This window comes from Chroicocephalus ridibundus, chromosome 4, assembly GCF_963924245.1.
Source record: "Chroicocephalus ridibundus chromosome 4, bChrRid1.1, whole genome shotgun sequence".
NCBI lineage: Eukaryota > Metazoa > Chordata > Aves > Charadriiformes > Laridae > Chroicocephalus > Chroicocephalus ridibundus.
Window position 1 is genome coordinate 58,372,397 of NC_086287.1, and position 17,255 is coordinate 58,389,651.

Consider the following 17,255-nt stretch of genomic DNA (forward strand, 5'->3'; position numbering starts at 1 on the left):
AGGATTGCTATTGGCAGATGCCATAAGAAAACGTTCAATATGTTTGCTTTGTGCTGTGATGTCACAGTCGTAGCTTGGCCTGTTTTGAGCATCACCTCCCATCCCATAGCAGTACTGCTTATCTCACTTTAGACAGCCCTCTCTTCAGGCTACTTAGTCCCATCTCTGTCCCACCTCTTGAGTTGTGTTGGCACAGTTGTGCTTGAGATGTGTATTAGGGGCCTGATTCATCAGGAAAACAACCAAGCAACCTTTTATATATGCAAAATGAAATGGAGTTTGCTTGGGCCTTTTTCTGCCCCCAAATTGGATCCATTCCCCAAACAGGCTCACTCTGTGATAGTCCAGACACTTGTGGTGGCCCCGATCACGAGGTAGGAACAAGCGGCTGAGCTCGGGGTGGCAGAGAAAGGACTGTTTGTGTCAGCATTGGTGCCAAAGGAGTGCTTGTGGAACAACAGGCTCAGGCTGTTCCAGCAAGCTCATCTGCAGTCAAAGCTAATACAGCTGATGCCAGGAGCAACAGGATACAAAAATTGTATTTGGATGGGTTGGGAAGCAATTAGACATTACTTGGTAGTTTATTCCACTAGAGACACGTGTCTAGGAATGAACACCAAAGATTGGAAAAAATGGTCCAAAACCTACCTTCCAGATGGCTGCTGTTTGGAAAAAGACCTGATGATTGTACAGCAGTGGCCACCACTAGTGAGACAGATGTCAGTCAGTTCCCCCCAGCTCAGGTGGAGTCTCACTTGGAGCTCCTCATCCAGGCTTTGGATTCACACAGCAGAAAAATGGCTACTGACTGGAGATCTGGGAAATATGATACATGAAGAAAGACTAATGAAATTATGGTCGTTAAGATTAGGAAGACTGATAGAAGACATAACTATAAAAAAGACACCTGCCAGGAATAAGTTGTTTCCTAATTTCTTACTGCGTTCTCTGATTTTGATCCATTATTCCTATATGAAGAGTAAAATTGTTCCGCGTGTCCATGGCAGGTCTGACAAGAATTAATTGGCTTAAATTGTAAAGAAAGAAACTGAGTATAATTATGAGGAAAAACTTTCTTAATAGCATAGATAGTGATGTGTAGTTTGCCTTGGGAATTTCAATCACTGTATAAGGAGAGATACCTGCCTCATTCCTGACAAAGTCTGCTTGTCTGCAGTTTGCAAGAGTTCCTCTTCTAGATCCCTTTCGAGCCCTATTTTTTAATGATACAATGAAATTACCATATTTCATGGATAACTATGGCATAACTTAAAAGTACAACAGGTAAAGTGTAAATATTTCACTTTCTTCTACACAGAAATATTTAATTGTTTTGTACGTGTATTTGTATGTTTCTAATATTGGTTGGGGGATGCAGTACTATTTTCCATGTTTTGCTTCAGAATGGAGGAAGCAGCCTGTGCTCCGTGGATGACTCAAACGACCACGTACTTTCTGTGTGGGACTGGCAGAAAGAAGAAAAGCTGGCAGATGTCAAGGTGTGGTACTAAGATATCTTGTACTACTTGCTGGTCTGTAAATCTGGATTTCTTGTCATAAAATGTCTTTATTTAACTTTTTGTGCCTTTTTAACACTTTCACTTTATAAAAGGCAGAGAACATGAAGAAAGAGAATGTTTTGTCTCTGTTGATATTATCCCAATGGCGCTTTTTTATTTTTAATTTTGCTATTGTTGTCATTCTAGAATTGATTGGAAAAGTCTAGGCAGCGATGATAGGAGTACGAGCAGAAATGAAACGTCTTAAACTAATCTTTTGTGTAGAACTTGTCATTATCTGACACAGTTTTGAAGGATAACTTTTGATACTAACTTACAAAAAACATAAAATCTTTTGACCTCAAAAGTATTCTGCCAAAGTATTCCGGACTATGTTAATAAATTAATAGCTCAGAATTTTGCTTATCTAAGGAGTTGATCAGTTTATCTAACTAGAGAACCATTTCATATTGTTTTGTTTTCTTTGAATTTTAAATTTTGATACAATGTTTTTCTTTTTTCCTTCCAAGTGCTCTAATGAGGCTATATTTGCTGCAGATTTTCACCCTACTGATACAAATATAATAGTTACTTGTGGAAAATCACACCTTTCTTTTTGGACACTGGAAGGGAATTCCCTTATTAAAAAGCAAGGATTATTTGAGGTAAAATAAAATATTTCCTTAATTTTGTAGTAGTTTATAGTAATGGTACTGTCATACAGAAGTAAAGGTTAATAAGGTTCGAGTAAATTAAAACAACTGATCATTATTAAACTTGAAATTTTGCAGAAACTCAGGTAACATTCATGGTATGACACAGAATTTTTCCATGGGTAAAACTTCCACAATGGAGTCTAGTAATGCAGTTACCATTTTGTTCCTTGCATTCTTTTTCCTATATTCCTTATGCTACCCCTCCTCAAATAAAATTACCATAAAACTCTCTACGTGTACCCTGGGTGAAAAATAATGTAGAGAGTCATATATGCTAGGGTTTTTTATTTTGTCAGAGGAAAGACTTGCAAAATCCCATAAATGATGTGAATATGAACATTCTTCTCTTCTCCTCTGTTCTGCTCAGATACACACGCATATGTAATTCAAAAACAGATTGAGCTGGCCACTATTTGGTAAATACTATTTTCATTTCAAGGTCTTGATTTGTTCTTAAATGTAGACTAAGCTCTACAGCAGTTGCATGCACAACGGAGGGTCTGCGGTGACTGCAGATAATTCCAGTAGGGCCCAGTTAACTGCTCGTGGAGCCATGGCTTGCAAGTATAGTCAAAACAACTCTTTTGCAATGTCAGTTTATAGACTTTGTGTGAAATCAGGAGGTGATGCTGAAATAATGCATTTAAACTTTGTTACATTGTATTTTTCAGTCATTTTTAACTTCTAAGCTACTTGGGCAGATTTCTGCCTCTATTATTCTCGCTGGTTGTTGCAAATGGGAAAGTGTGGTGGCCCTCATTGAGAACATTTGTAGTTTGAGGGAGAAAGAGGCCATACATACTGGTAGTCAACAAACATTGTAAATAATGTCCTTGGAAGATACTAGCTAGTGATTTTTTTTTTTGTCCCCTTAAATATTTCACTTTTTTGTTGCTGTGAGTATTTTAAATGTATAGGGTTTCAAAGCAACGTCTCCATTACTGAACCTTAGGATTCTTTCAAGAGATGATTCCTTAATTCTTACACTGCAGCGAAACTCTCTAGTAATACTTTTCTCTTAGAAACTTTGGAGTTAAAAATTGCAGTAATAAAGCTTGTTTGCATCTGCAGCCATTTCTAAATACTTAAAGCCTTCGGGATTATGGGGGAGTTGGAGGATTGGGTTTATCTCGGAGCATTCCTGGTCTTATGTTAAAAGTTGGCAGGCCTTCTCACTCGTTCTATCTGCAACTCGTAATTAAAGGGTGCAGGATTAGGCCGCCAACCTCAGCTGATGCATCTTTTGCCCTTGCACAGATTAACTGTTTAGACTGTAGGAACATGTTTATCTCCTGTGTAGACATTTAAACAATAATGGAACCCTATAAGACTAAACTAAATTACTCAAATGCGTACAGTTAAAATGAATGGGTTGTGTGTTGCTGTGAGTGTGTGTTTTTCGTAACCATGCAGAAACAAGAGAAGCCAAAGTTTGTCCTGTGTGTGACCTTTTCTGCAAATGGTGATACTATTACAGGAGACTCAAGTGGAAACATTTTGGTTTGGGGGAAAGGTAAGACAAGCTTGAAATTAATAGTGAAATTTTATTATAAAAGACTCTGAATTTTCTACATGACTGTATTCTCATTTTAAGAAGAATAAATGTTGTTTATCTTGAGTTCTTTGCCAAGACCAAGCCAGCAAATTATGTCTGGATTCTCCTGTATGAGCATCTAAAGAACATATACCTGACTGTTAGAGCACAAAGTTCTATAGAAGGTGTTCCCTGTGGTCATATGTTTAATCATAGAGCTATGCCAGCACGTATGGCTTCTACTGATGGAAGGAATGGCAGGAAGAGTTCTTTTCCTTAATCAACGTGACAGTAAGAAACACTGTTAATGTAATCGATGATCTCCAGTCTCCTATACTGTCGCTCTGTAGTGTTTGCAAAAGTTATGCCTATTGACATACACTTTTAAAAACACAACAAATCGCTTTATTTGTTTTTCTAGGAAGTCAAGCTAAAATGTATGCAGATCTAATTGAATTCCTCAGCTTTATTTCAAAAGAACAGATGGATAGGACAAACTTCTTAAAAAGCGTTTTCTACTTAAGAAAAGACTTTTTTGGGGGGCGGGGCAGCAGAAGGCAATGCCTGCCAGAAGGCAGAGAGCAGCAACATCCTAAGTATTTACTTAGTGCGTGAGATGCCGTGCATAGGAATAAGGAGAATCCCCTAAAGGAGACCTTATTAGTAAAGGAAGAAGGGATATGGATGACGGCTGCTTCTTATTTACTCAGTGCCTTCTCCCAAGATACTCAAAAGATATAAGACCCGTGAAACAACATGGTGAATCAGTTACACAGTTGAGCCTTACTGAGCTGGTTTTGTAGACTTCTTTTCATCCAAGGACTATCAGCCAGGTATCTCCTTGTGCTTTTGACCAATACACTACTGTTGAGGAAGGGGGTGGATATGGTGTTTGTAACTCAGCTCCTCTTATTTCCCCTTTTCTTTTTCCTATGGCAGTTTACAGCAAGGCTCTTGAACACTTTTCCTTCCAAATGGAGTTTAGAAATTGCATAGTCCTATCTCCTCCTTGTTCTTGGTTGTTATTTGGGACTACCAGCAGAGAAAGGTGATCTTGGCAGCTCCTGGTACAGCAGGGTCAGTGCGGTGCTTGGGGACCAGTTTGCCTTTGTGCTGGTAGACTAATTTCTGCCTTGACTGCAAGCAGCCTCTTCTGTCCTCTCTCCCAGGACTGAAAGGGAGTTGTTTGTGTACCGCAAGATCTCCTCACCTCTGCCAGTTTTTTGGGATGGTCAAAAATGCTGTTCTTGTTTTTTCTATCTTAGTACAGCCTACTTTCTGTGTCTTTACTACTTTTGACTCAGAGCTGTGTGTTCAAGCAAGGGCTGCTTCCACCAGTTTGGAGCACCCTTAAAAAAACTTCTCTTAATAGAAATCACTTGTAACTGACACATTATATCCATAGAAGTGGGTAGAAGCACATGGGATTTATAAAGGAAAAAGCAGTGGTTTCTTCCTAACTTGCATCAGATCCTCCTCCTTGTGCTAAAGTTAGCCAAGCTTTGATGCAAAGTGCACATTTCGGTAATAGAATCCCTAGTAATCACAGAATCATAGAATTGCCTAGGTTGGAGGGGACCTTTCAGATCATCTAGTCCAACCATCAACCTAACACTGATAAAAACCATCACTAAACCATCACAGTCCTTGTCCCCATCTAGTGCCAACCCTGCAGAAAGCTCTCTGACCGCCCAAGCCGGTAGTAATGTCTCATCAAATTAGAGATATTTAATCCAATGTAGTCGGTTAGAAGGTGTTTTGAGTCTGAGAAGGTACTCGAACAAGCCAAGTTCGTCAATAAAGAGGTACAGGCTCTTTTGGAGAGTGATTTGGCACCTTCTGCCAGATGTACAAAGAGCTCTAGCTTAGCCAGGTTTTGGTGCAAATCTGGTGTCTGGAGGCTGGAGAATATCCTTGGAGGATAACAAGTGACTGGATTATGGTTTCTTTGTTGATAAGGTGTGTAGTGCTACTGCAGGACAAATGTGATGTCAAACGGTTTGGCTTAAGCCCCCATGAAAGGTTTAAATGAACCTATTTTACTTTGTGTTTGAACTGGACAGTGTGAGCATGTATACTTTTAATTTTTGAGTTGGGGGGGGAATACGTTCTTAAGATGTACTAAATCAGTCTCCTCTGTGGGTCTGAGCATTTTTGTGCAACACTCCATGCCCGCCATTATCATTGTTTAAATACAATCCTTGATAGGTAGAGAAATGGAGAAAAAAAATGAGGGAAAAAGCTATTAAGCTTTTAAGCTCAGCTGTTAAGCTGAGTGTTTCAGTAGTAATATCTTTTCTCCGATCTATCTAGGTACCAACAGAATAAGCCACGCAGTTCAGGGGGCCCATGAGGGTGGAATATTTGCGCTGTGTATGCTGAGAGATGGCACGCTGGTGTCAGGAGGTGGAAAAGACCGAAAGCTGATCTCTTGGAATGGAAATTACCAAAAACTTCACAAAACTGAGGTGAGGTGTAAGATGAAAGGTGAAAACCTTACTTGAAATCACTCTGCTATCCAAAATGAAGTTTTTGCTGTCTTCTGAACAGAGCTTTTTAAATCAATTTTTTTCTTATGGATGTGTATTCTGTGGGAAAGCAAACCAATGGTAAAATGTAATAAAATTTGAGTCATTAGGTCATTCCTGTGATAGCCTATTCATTAACATAATATTTCCTTTTTAAGATCTATTGTAATTGGAAAACAAATCATCTATTCGTACTTTTCCATTTTATTTCTTCCTTTCTTTGCAAATAATAATGTGAGGTCGTTTTCGTTTCAGAGTATTACAATATTAAAATGTTTTTCTACTTTCCTCTTTTCCAAAATGATGTGAGGGGTTTTGGGGGTTTTAGTCCTTACAATTTTTCATTAATTTCTTGAGTACTGTCGGGTTTTGCATTTTTTTAAAAAAGAATTTCCAAAAATTAATTTAGTTGCTATGTAGAAACTTAAAAGCTTAAAGCAGAATTTGTTTGGACAAAACTACATGACTGTTTACAGACTGAATGTATGAGAACAATCAGCATAAAACTCTGAGGAAGGGTTTCAACTCTACTATATATTATTAAATGTTGCAAATGTATATGCAACTGGAATGGTATGTCTGTTTTGGTAATTTGGTTTTTACCACAGCACAAGTTACACGCTTGTTGTGCTGTTTCTAACTGTGGCGTCCTTCTTTTTCTTTTATTTGTTCATACAGTGGTATTCCTTCGTATTTTAAATTTTACATTTTCTCTTGAACTATTGGAGACTTGCACTGACTCTTTCAGAACGTAGGCTGCAATTAAAGCAACATTCCTTGCAAGGAAGTACTAGCGATACAAAGCCTGACGCTATCTCGGAGTAGAAATGCTTAGTCTGACATCACAGCTGCAATTAAAATATGATCGAGTTAACACAGCATGAAGGAACCTTTTCTGTTTGTTGAAATACTTAGTTTATCTGTACAAACGGAGTGTGCTGTAGATAAGGATATCTTTTCTTCTAGTGTTATAAAAACAGTTACCAAACTGATGCAAGTTGATATAAACTTTTGAAAGTCAGGCATATATATTCATCCATTTAATTTCTTCTCTATGCAACACTTATTAAAATGCATTTGCTAGGCCATATGTCTTTAAAAATTGAAAAATTGTCTGACTTCTCTGTTTGTCTGTTGTGACCACAGATTCCAGAGCAGTTTGGTCCAATAAGAACAGTAGCAGAGGGAAAAGGGGACGTTGTATTAATAGGAACCACTAGAAACTTCGTCCTACAGGGCACACTATCAGGAGACTTTTTCCCAATTACCCAGGTAAGCTGTTGCTTTACAAGAACGTTCCTAAGTATATAATAGCAGTAAAGGTATTGCTTAAAGTTAAGTTTCTTAAATATGCATTTATTTTATTTATTACTACAGTACTTTTGGCAATAAATAACATTATAAATATGCATCTGTCTAAGCCCATCTACTTTTGTAATGCTTTAATATATAGTTTGGTCATTTTAATCCTGTTTAAGCATGTTTAGTTTTGATGGTACTGTCCTTCTTGTCAAGAAACATTTCTGCTTGTGTAGGGTCACACTGATGAGCTTTGGGGACTTGCAGTCCATTCCTCTAAACCTCAGTTCTTCACTTGTGGACATGACAAACACATTACCCTCTGGGATGCTACCACTCATTGTCCGATCTGGAACAAGATAATAGAGGTATAAATTTATTAAACACAATTCTACTCCTTTTATAGAACTTGTCAAGTAATTTGGGTTTTTCATAAGATTATTGATTAAAAATACCTTAAAGTATTAGCTTGAGGAAAAAAAAATGTCAGAGTTGTAAAATTTGTCTTTCGGAAAATGGATGTAAAACTCTTAAAAACAAGAATTTAAAACCCTATGTGATATGTTGTAACATGTAGAAGTGTACAGTGCTGTTGACATTTATATTTTTTTACCAGGAATTTATCATTTAAAAGTAGTTCTGATCAGGATTACTACTACTACTACCACTATCTAAGCACCACAGGCAGAATTCAGAAGGAAAATATTTTTTTGGGGTGAATTTTTTGGCCTTCTTCATTTATTTTCTATAATTTATTAGTATTTCTATACATCCTGTTGACAAACAAATGTGGTTTTTAGAATGTCACTTCCTGTCTCTGGTTTGGAAGTTGGTGTTTGGGGACTGAAGGAATACAGAGTTGGGGCTGGGTTTTATGCTGTGCTTAGACACTGAGTTGTGCGTCTGCAGACTCCTAATGGCTTTGTGGTGACATGTGATCTTGTTGTCTACATGCATCACTAGGAACTGAGGGTTTTTTGACACTTGATCACTTTTCTAAATATTTACCCGTAAAAAGACATCGGCTTAACTCCTAGAGGCAGCGAAAATGCTTTTATCTCTCTATTTTGAAATGCCACTGTCACATTTTTTTCAAACAGTCTTCTCCCTCTTTACATTTTTTTAATACATATGAGAATATGCTTTTTTGGAGGTACATGTACTGGTCACAATAAAAAAGTTACTTCTCAGTCTTTCTTATCTTTCCTCTGTACAGTGGAAAAATTAAAGAATTAGTTCAGGAAAAAGAAACCAGCACCTAGAGTAGATATACATCCAATACACAGGTTTGCAGATAAAATTGTAGCCAGCAGCTTAGAGATGACTTGTGTCATCTTGCTTGCTTGGTGAATGTGGAAATTGGAATTTATTCTGTCGAACCAAGGACGTGTGTTCTAAGGTCTGTATTTTTGTTGACTTCTAAATTAATTGGAGAGGCCAAATTAAGAGTCCCGCTGCCCCAGAGGTGGAGCCGTATTTTCGCAGTTCAGTGCCTCGGTTAGAAAGGCAGATCGGCCTGCAGTATAAGAAATTAAAAGAAAGGCAAATAACAGCAGTTCTTTTAATCTAAAAAAACGGAAATCAATAATACTAGGGGTTTGGCCTGAGAAGCAGGCAGATAGTTGCATTTTCCTACCTCCTGATCATTTTAGGGTTTAAAATACGTTAATACGATTGGGACTTAAAAACAAGCTCTGTCCCCTTCAGTCTGTAGGAGGGCTGTGCTTGGGCCTATGGGGAATGGTCAAACCTTGAGATGCACCAAAATCTTCGTGTGCTTGCAAATCTCTTGAACTGCTCCTGAGATACCAAAATGCAAGGTCAAATAAATACCAGCATGCTTAGGCTATGAATTTCAACAATAAAGCATATTTTTAAAAATCAGTGAGCAGTTATAAACCAAATTTTCCTTGGTAGGCTCTCTAAGAAAAGAGAAACCAGTGCTTTTTTTGTGTTTTGAAATAGAGCAGTAGCAGTGTGCTGTACTGTGAGGTATGGAACACGAACACACTAGGCTGCAGAAATCCTTCACGTGCAATTCAGAGTAACTCAGACAATGACACAACTGGAAACTTATGCATAGGCCTTTCTGGTCTTTATCGTAGTTTTTTGTGAAGACTTAATTTGGTTATTTAGAAATGGTGCACGACTGTCTTTGTGCAAGTCTTCTATAAATATCCTGATGTGGAAGTAAAATCATTTGTACCATTTTTTATGTTTTCGTAATAAATTTCTTTTTTTTTTGTCAGGAAAATATCATCACGTAATTCAATTGCAGGTACTAATGTGATCCTTTACTCACTGTACAGGTGTATGCTTTTATATACTCACATACACTTTCCAACACACTGGGAGAATAAGAAGTTAGTATTTCTGATTTATTTCTCCTTATAAGAGCAATACACTGAGGAGGGCCTATAGTCATGAAGAGCAGTGCAGAATTTGGCACTTTGCTGTCTTGCAGTCTAAAGAAGAGAGCATTTAGAAGTTTGGGTTGATAGTGAAACATCATCAGTGGAGATAAGTACAATATGGGGAAGAGGAACAAATCTATTAATTAGATAAGCTGCTATCTCAGAAACAAAGTTACTTAAGTAATCATCAACTCAAAAAAGGACTAGTGTCCACTGTTTCATTCTTTGTGTCCTCTGAAAAACAGAACTGGAGTTTAGCTGATTATGACTTGAAGTGAATTTCAATTAATATTTAGCTGTGGTTTTGCAAATATAAGACACTCTCTAATGAAACTGTTACTATTGAAATGTTTAAGAAACTTCTTCCTTTACCTGGATTCTTTTGAAAACGTTGAGGGCAACAGCAGTATTAAACTACGAAACTAGACTTAGATTTATTTTTTTACCCTCCAAGTGCACACCGTTTCATTAAGACAAGATTTCTATTATCAATCCTGACAATAATCTTCTTATTAACCACTTGAAATGTCTGAGACTTTCATAAATGAGTGACTGATTATCTACAGTAAATAAATCATTCCATGTTAATCCATTTTTTTGTCATAGAGATCTATGTAAAAGCTTTTTAATCTAGTTATGATTACAAGTTACTGCTCAGATTAAATTCTCTGTTTGAACCTACAATTTATTTAGGAGAATATTTTAGCATTTACTATGAAATTATACTTTAAAAGGTTAGTAAATTTTCCTTTCTGGACTACCATAGTGGTTTAGAACATGAGTATAGAAATCCTGCATCTTAACAATTCTCTGAAATTTCTTTAGAGTTAGTAACATCTTTTAAATTAGTCTTTGGTTTAAAATTAATGAGAATATCCCTTACAGGTAGTGGCTAAATTACAAATTGCTAAAAATATGAACAGGTTTACTAAAATGGCTACAGTGAGATACTATTTTAGAATATAGAAAATCAAGAACATAAGCATTTCTGTGAGATGTTACTAGATGGTTTTTTTGCTTACATTTTAGAATTATTTTTGGCAGGTACCAGAAAAAATAAGCCTAGTATTTTGAGACTTTCTGCTATAACCTGAAGAGCTCTGGAGCTCATTCTTTGTAACTGAACAAGTACTAGAAAGAAAATGCTTACTTAAATTGCAAGAAAAACACTGCAATTCTACCTGTCTCCTTAATAATACGCTATACACAGTAAAATGTTTTAAAATTGCATATCAAAATAAGAAACCCACTTCATGTCCTTAGTCTCCCTCTAAGCTGCGACTGGCAGGTGCTGGGGAAGGTGCTGGTGCATGTAGAAATTAGGCTTTACCCCTCCATGCAAAGTGATACACACCTTTATTGAAGAAGGTACTTGCTTGTCCTTTAGACAGTAGGTAAACTGCAGCTTTGGTACTTAATTCTTAGGTCAGCCCTAATTTAATAAGTTATTTTTATCTCTTACTTATTTGTGATTTGCTGAGAAGCTGCTTTTGCTAATGTTATTGTTATGAAATCGCTTGCCAAGTTATTTTTAGATAGTGAAGAAAAGAAAACAGTGGCCTTGTATAGAGGGGAAAAAAAAAGTCTATTGGATATCTTTTTTTCCTCTCAAGTTTATAGTTAAAAAAACCCAAGCAAACAAAAAACCCCACAGAAGACCAACAAGAGAGACTTGCTATATTCCTGAGGCAGGTAATTAGACTGTGTTTTTGTTATAACGTGGACTGGTAAAAAGCGTTTTTTCTTCTGATACATTTTAGGATCCAGCACAGTCTTCAGGCTTTCATCCCTCAGCATCTGTGGTTGCAGTGGGGACGCTGACCGGAAGGTAAGATGCGCAGAGCTACGTCTTGGGCACCAACAGACACTACGTGATTTTTCCAGCTCACATCCAAGTTCATGTTCTTGTTTTACAGATGTATGTAAGCCGCCCGTTCATCCCCTATTGATATTTATTGAATTTCAGAGTGAAATTCATTTGTGTTGCCTTAGTGACTAGAAACAAGAGGGACATGGACCCTCAGCACGAGAAGGACATGGACCTCTTGGAGAGGGTCCAGAGGAGGGCTACGAAGATAATCAAAGGGCTGCAGCACCTCTCCTAGGAAGACAGGCTGAGGGAGTTGGGGTCGTTCAGCCTGGAGAACGGAAGGCTCTGGGGAAACATAATAGCCCCTTCCAGTACCTGAAGGGAGCCTACAGGAAACCTGGGGAGGGGCTGTTTGCAAGGGCATGTAGTGATAGGACGAGGAGCAATGACTTTAAACTAGAGCAGGGTAGATTTAGATTAGACATTAGGAAGAAGTTCTTTACAATGAGGGTGGTGAGACACTGGAACAAGTTGCCCAGAGAGGTGGTGGAGGCCCCATCCCTGGAGACATTCAAGGCCAGGCTTGATGAGGCTCTGAGCAACTTGATCTAGTTGAAGATGTCCCTGCTTACTGCAGGGGCGTTGGGATGGATGGCCTTTAAAGGTCCCTTCCAACCCAATGCATTCTATGATTCTAAACCCTAGTCTTGGGCCAGTACCCCCTGTTTGCTGAGTGTTGCATGAACACAGAACCAAGAGCTAGTTTCAGCCCTGGGAGAGGAGCAATCTAAGATCAGTGGAAGGAGATGGGTTTGAACAGGGGAGGAAGTCTAGCTTAACAGTGAGACCGTGCGTGGGAGGTCCTGTCACCATACCAGCGACCTAAACGTTAAATCTTTGCGTCCATCTTGGCAAAGGAGAGACTAAGGGAGGAGTTTGAGATAATGAGTTAACTTTGCAGATGCGTGCAGAGATCTTCTCAGAGGCTTGTATGGCAGTGTAGAGGGAATCATATAGAAAAAAATTGCTCATTGGAAAATTTAGCAAGTGGTTTATTGTCTCTGATGCAGTGACAACGAGAGGCTTTAACAAAAAATTGGCAAATCTTCCATGGTGCTAGACATAGTGTAAAAATGCATATTCAGAGACTTGTTCTGCCTGACGAGTGTAAGGCACAAACAAGACAGACAAAAACGGGGTGAAAAGAAGTATCTCCATTTTACAGGACAGATTGAGCCCTTGGTCACATAGTGGGGTCAAGGGCAGAGCCTGCGTTTAACCTGTATTAAGAGGAAGGAGCGCCTTTGCCGTAACTTCATCCTCTCCTTTAATGTCACTTGAGGGCAGACTTTGCTCTTAGTATTGCAAACAGTTCCACTTAACTGGGAATATATAGAATGCTTATAGGTTTGGGGCCAGGATTATTTTGGATTGTGTATCAGTCCTACATAAAGGATTTACTCTAGCTACTAAATTTACTGTATTTAGTAAGTAAAGTAAATCAAAAGGAGAAGCTTTGAGAGGAATCTTTACTTTGTCTTTAATAATTTGATTGACAGTCAAGTATCGAAATGCAAATTTTATCTTTGTCTTTTCTACACATTTCCACAAATTAATTTTTTTGTTATTAAAATTAATTAAATCAAATTTATTAAAATCTAAAAAATTAATTAAAAATAAATTAATAAATAAAGCTAATCCTATCAAAAGAGAATGGTCCTGATTCTTGCGTGTGTTTGCCTTTGCTCTATGATTTAATGTAGGCATAAATTAAACATCAGGATAGCATAGAAGGAGGGTCATTAAAGGCGAAGGGTCATTATATGTAATGCTTGCTTTATTCTAATGCCTGACATAATGAAACAGAGTAAAATCTGAAGATTGTTATCAGGGTCAACGTCTGATCATTTTTCAGGTTAAAAATCATGGGAAAGAAACTATCCTTGTGTTGAAGTAAAAATAAACCAAACCCAGTAGCAGTTGCTGTTTTTCTTTTCTTGGTGTAAAACTTATGCTATTTTGACAGAAGAAAAGTTGGTCAAGATTACAGTAGATTTAAATTCCTTATGGAATGATTTATTGGCCTCTTTCTGTATTTACAACAGGTGGTTTGTGTTTGACACAGAAACAAAAGACTTGGTCACTGTACACACAGATGGAAATGAACAGCTGTCTGTAATGCGTTACTCACCAGGTTTGAGAGCGTTTATTTACTGGTTAAAAAAAAAAAAAGCCTTGAATTTTTTTTTTTTTTAATTAAATTTGGGGTTGGTTTCTTTTAAAATAATTCCCCACTTGCCATACTGAAGTTGAAAATAAATACGGTGTGAAACATTGCCAACACCGAATGGGTGGTGTCTTGAACTCTAGTTTTCTTTTCCCTCCCCCACATGTTCAATACAGTTTCACTGGGAAGAAAAAAAACCCCAAGGATGACGTAACTGGGCAGGTTGTTGCAATCAGGTTAGCCCTAAATGGACTGTAGCTGCTTCCAGAAGTGGGGTGTGTTTTTAACAGCAATATTTGCTGTATAAACTTGCTGTTTTGTAATCTTGAAACAGGAATCAATATGCAACTGAAAAAGAAAAAACAGAGTTTTATTTTTCCACTTTATAGGATCAAGGCCTTTAAGAACAGTTCCTCCTGTCTGTGACACACTAAATTTTCAAAATTAGCCTAGGTTCTTTCTTACAGGGATAATTACTGTTCGCTTTTGTGTTTATAGATGGAAACTTCTTGGCAATAGGTTCCCATGACAACTGTATTTATATATATGGCGTAAGTGAAAATGGAAGAAAGTACACTAGAATTGGGAAATGTTCGGTAAGTAACCTGTTTTTTTTTCTCCAGGTTCAATATTAACAACTTTAAGTCTGTTTTGTAGCAGTGTGTGACTGGTGTCACACTGAGAGATGCTCTTAGTGCAGTTAATACAATATTTTTCTCCTTGTAGGGTCATTCCAGCTTCATTACTCATCTGGATTGGTCTGTTAATTCGCAGTATCTTGTGTCTAATTCAGGAGACTATGAAATCTTATACTGTGAGTAAGAATTGTATTTAGTCCTTTGTGCAAAGTTCAGGCAGTCTCATAGAGATTTAAAATTTAAATGAGACCATATAACTGACAAGATAGACCATATGCTTTAATTCATCTGGTGCAATCAAAAAAACTATACAATTTGAGAGATAAAAATGTTATCGTGGGGTTGTTTTATTTTTCTTTTGTAGGGATCCCGTCTGCTTGTAAACAAGTTGTGAGCGTTGAAACAACCAGAGATATAGAATGGGCCACTTACACCTGTACTTTAGGATTCCATGTTTTTGGTAGGTATCTTTCCTCTTAGAAGCTCTTACTGTTCTTGTTATTAACAAACACTTGGATTGCCAACTTTTTCTTATGAAACATGTCTATACATATTTCAGGGAAAAAAACGGAACTTCTGTTGTGCCTTTTTTATTACAATCTGTCCTCTTATTTCAATCCAGAAAGACCCTGATTTAATATTCTTTCTAGCTTCAAGTATAAATATTAAATTACAGCGTAAGTGGGAGACAAGGAAGAAATCACACACTGCCCTTTCTGTCACACTAGAGCTGCTTCTTGTCATTTTTAATTTAAAGTACCAGTTCTGTGGAATTATTGTTTATTTAGGCAGCTTCTGGGCCAAATCCATTTACTGTGCAAACACAAAAGGGGTGACAGTCTCCGTCATTAAGTACTTATAATGTATTTTGATACAATGTGTAGCAATTAAATTAGCTGAAAGGAAGGCAAGAAGAAAACAAAATCAGGGTGGTTTGTTTCCATGGGACTTCTCTTGTGCCAGTTTAGAAGGAGCTGTTTTCCCCAGTGAACTCTGAAGCTTTGTAGTCATTCCACAACGCCTGCAGAACTAGACAGGACATTACAAAAGCTGAGTACAAGAAGCTTCAAATTCTTGAGTCCTCAAGATAAAACAGGAAGCCATGGTAGAAGTTCAGAGAAGAGTCTGGTTCTCTGTAAGCAGTAAACAAGGAAGATTTTTCACTCATGTTTCAAGTAGAAGTGATGTGTTTGAAGGCGGCCAGAAAGGACATGCTTTTAGAGCCTAAAGATGGGATGGCAGTAGCAATATGCTGGGAAGACACATTCAAAGTTTGTACAGTTTAACTGACAAGCAGTGCTTGGGTATCACTACAACGTGCAGATTTAGTAAAAGGAGGAAATCCTAGAAGACTGGCTGAGATAATGTGTTTCTCATATGAGGGATGGAGGCCCTCATAGAACTATTAAGATATTCCTGGGATTTGAGTATGCCCGGCACACAGTTACAGAGCTACAAAGTCTTTGCATTTAGCGTCACAGGGTCAGATATTCTGAGATGAGAAATACTTTAAGTGAGTATTCTTTACTTTATAATTTGGATTCATGCAAAGTATAGTGCTATTAGAATATGGGGCTACCTTTGGTGCATAGAGAGTCATAGGAGAGGATTGTCACACCTGAGAGGGTTTTTTTTTCCCCTCTTGCAGCAGATCAGCTTTTGGAGCCAGACTGAGGAACCAAATGATCTACTGGCCCAATGGGGAACTTGTGGAAAATGCATATACATTTTTATACTTACAGTCCTCCATGCTGAACTGGTTTATTGTAAGCTAAAGCAACAAGAATGAGGAATAAATAAAAGTAGCTGCTCGTTGTAGTAATGTCGTAGAGGTTGTGAGGATGGTCGTCAAATGAATGGAATTTTAAAGTAAAAGAATATAACTTACTCGGGAAGGATATGCAATGCACAAGGAGAGAACATGGTGCCATATGTACCGAGGATTCGTAGCTATACAGTTAGGTTCAGACTGGGAAGTTACAAAGATAATGCTTACTAATTATAGGTGAAAAAAAGAACATTAATGGTGCCAGGGTTATGCTGTTGCCCATCCTTCCAGAAAGATCAAATGAATGGAATTTTTTTGATAGTTACCAGAATCAGGCAAACCACGGGAATTGCTGAGGATGTGAGATTTTAACTATTCCAGTGCCTTTTGGGAAAGGAACTGCAATCCAGTGGCTAACCAGTAAGATCTCAAAACTCTTGATACAGGAAATAGATAAGCGCCTGGAGGGGAGTTTCTTCCAGATTTGATTCTGGGGAGTTGGAAAGAATTTACTGAGCATGTGAATGCATCTTGTGTAGGAATGACAGTGGGATTAGGGAGGTGTGCTCCTTAGTATAAGAAGGAAAAAGAGCAATGAAATGAAAATGATGGACTTCAGGGAGGCAAACTGCAAAAGTCCAAAGCCCTGTTAGGGAAGATCTGAAGTTAGAGAAAAAGTGAGATGTGATAGTTCCTTAGACGGTGTGAAGGGCATAAACTCTGCCAGCCCACAGGAAAAATAGGACTGGCAGCAAGACACCGATTCGGTTAAACTGTTGTTGACCTGTCCTACAAGGAAGCGGAATGCAGAAAGTAGAAGCT

General features: G+C 37.8%; 1 protein-coding gene across 3 annotated transcripts in view; it reads left to right on the forward strand.

The window, feature by feature from the left end:
* The window catches only part of EML1 (EMAP like 1), a 131,820-nt gene that overhangs the window by 109,149 nt on the left and 5,416 nt on the right, over positions 1–17,255 (forward strand). For all 3 annotated transcript variants that reach the window (XM_063332887.1, XM_063332885.1, XM_063332886.1), the window contains 11 exons: positions 1,404–1,499; positions 2,030–2,164; positions 3,629–3,728; positions 6,063–6,217; positions 7,424–7,549; positions 7,813–7,944; positions 11,751–11,818; positions 13,906–13,994; positions 14,526–14,623; positions 14,754–14,841; positions 15,030–15,125. In XM_063332887.1, the coding sequence (XP_063188957.1) occupies positions 1,404–1,499; positions 2,030–2,164; positions 3,629–3,728; positions 6,063–6,217; positions 7,424–7,549; positions 7,813–7,944; positions 11,751–11,818; positions 13,906–13,994; positions 14,526–14,623; positions 14,754–14,841; positions 15,030–15,125 (1,183 nt within the window). The remainder of the gene's footprint in view (positions 1–1,403; positions 1,500–2,029; positions 2,165–3,628; positions 3,729–6,062; positions 6,218–7,423; positions 7,550–7,812; positions 7,945–11,750; positions 11,819–13,905; positions 13,995–14,525; positions 14,624–14,753; positions 14,842–15,029; positions 15,126–17,255) is intronic.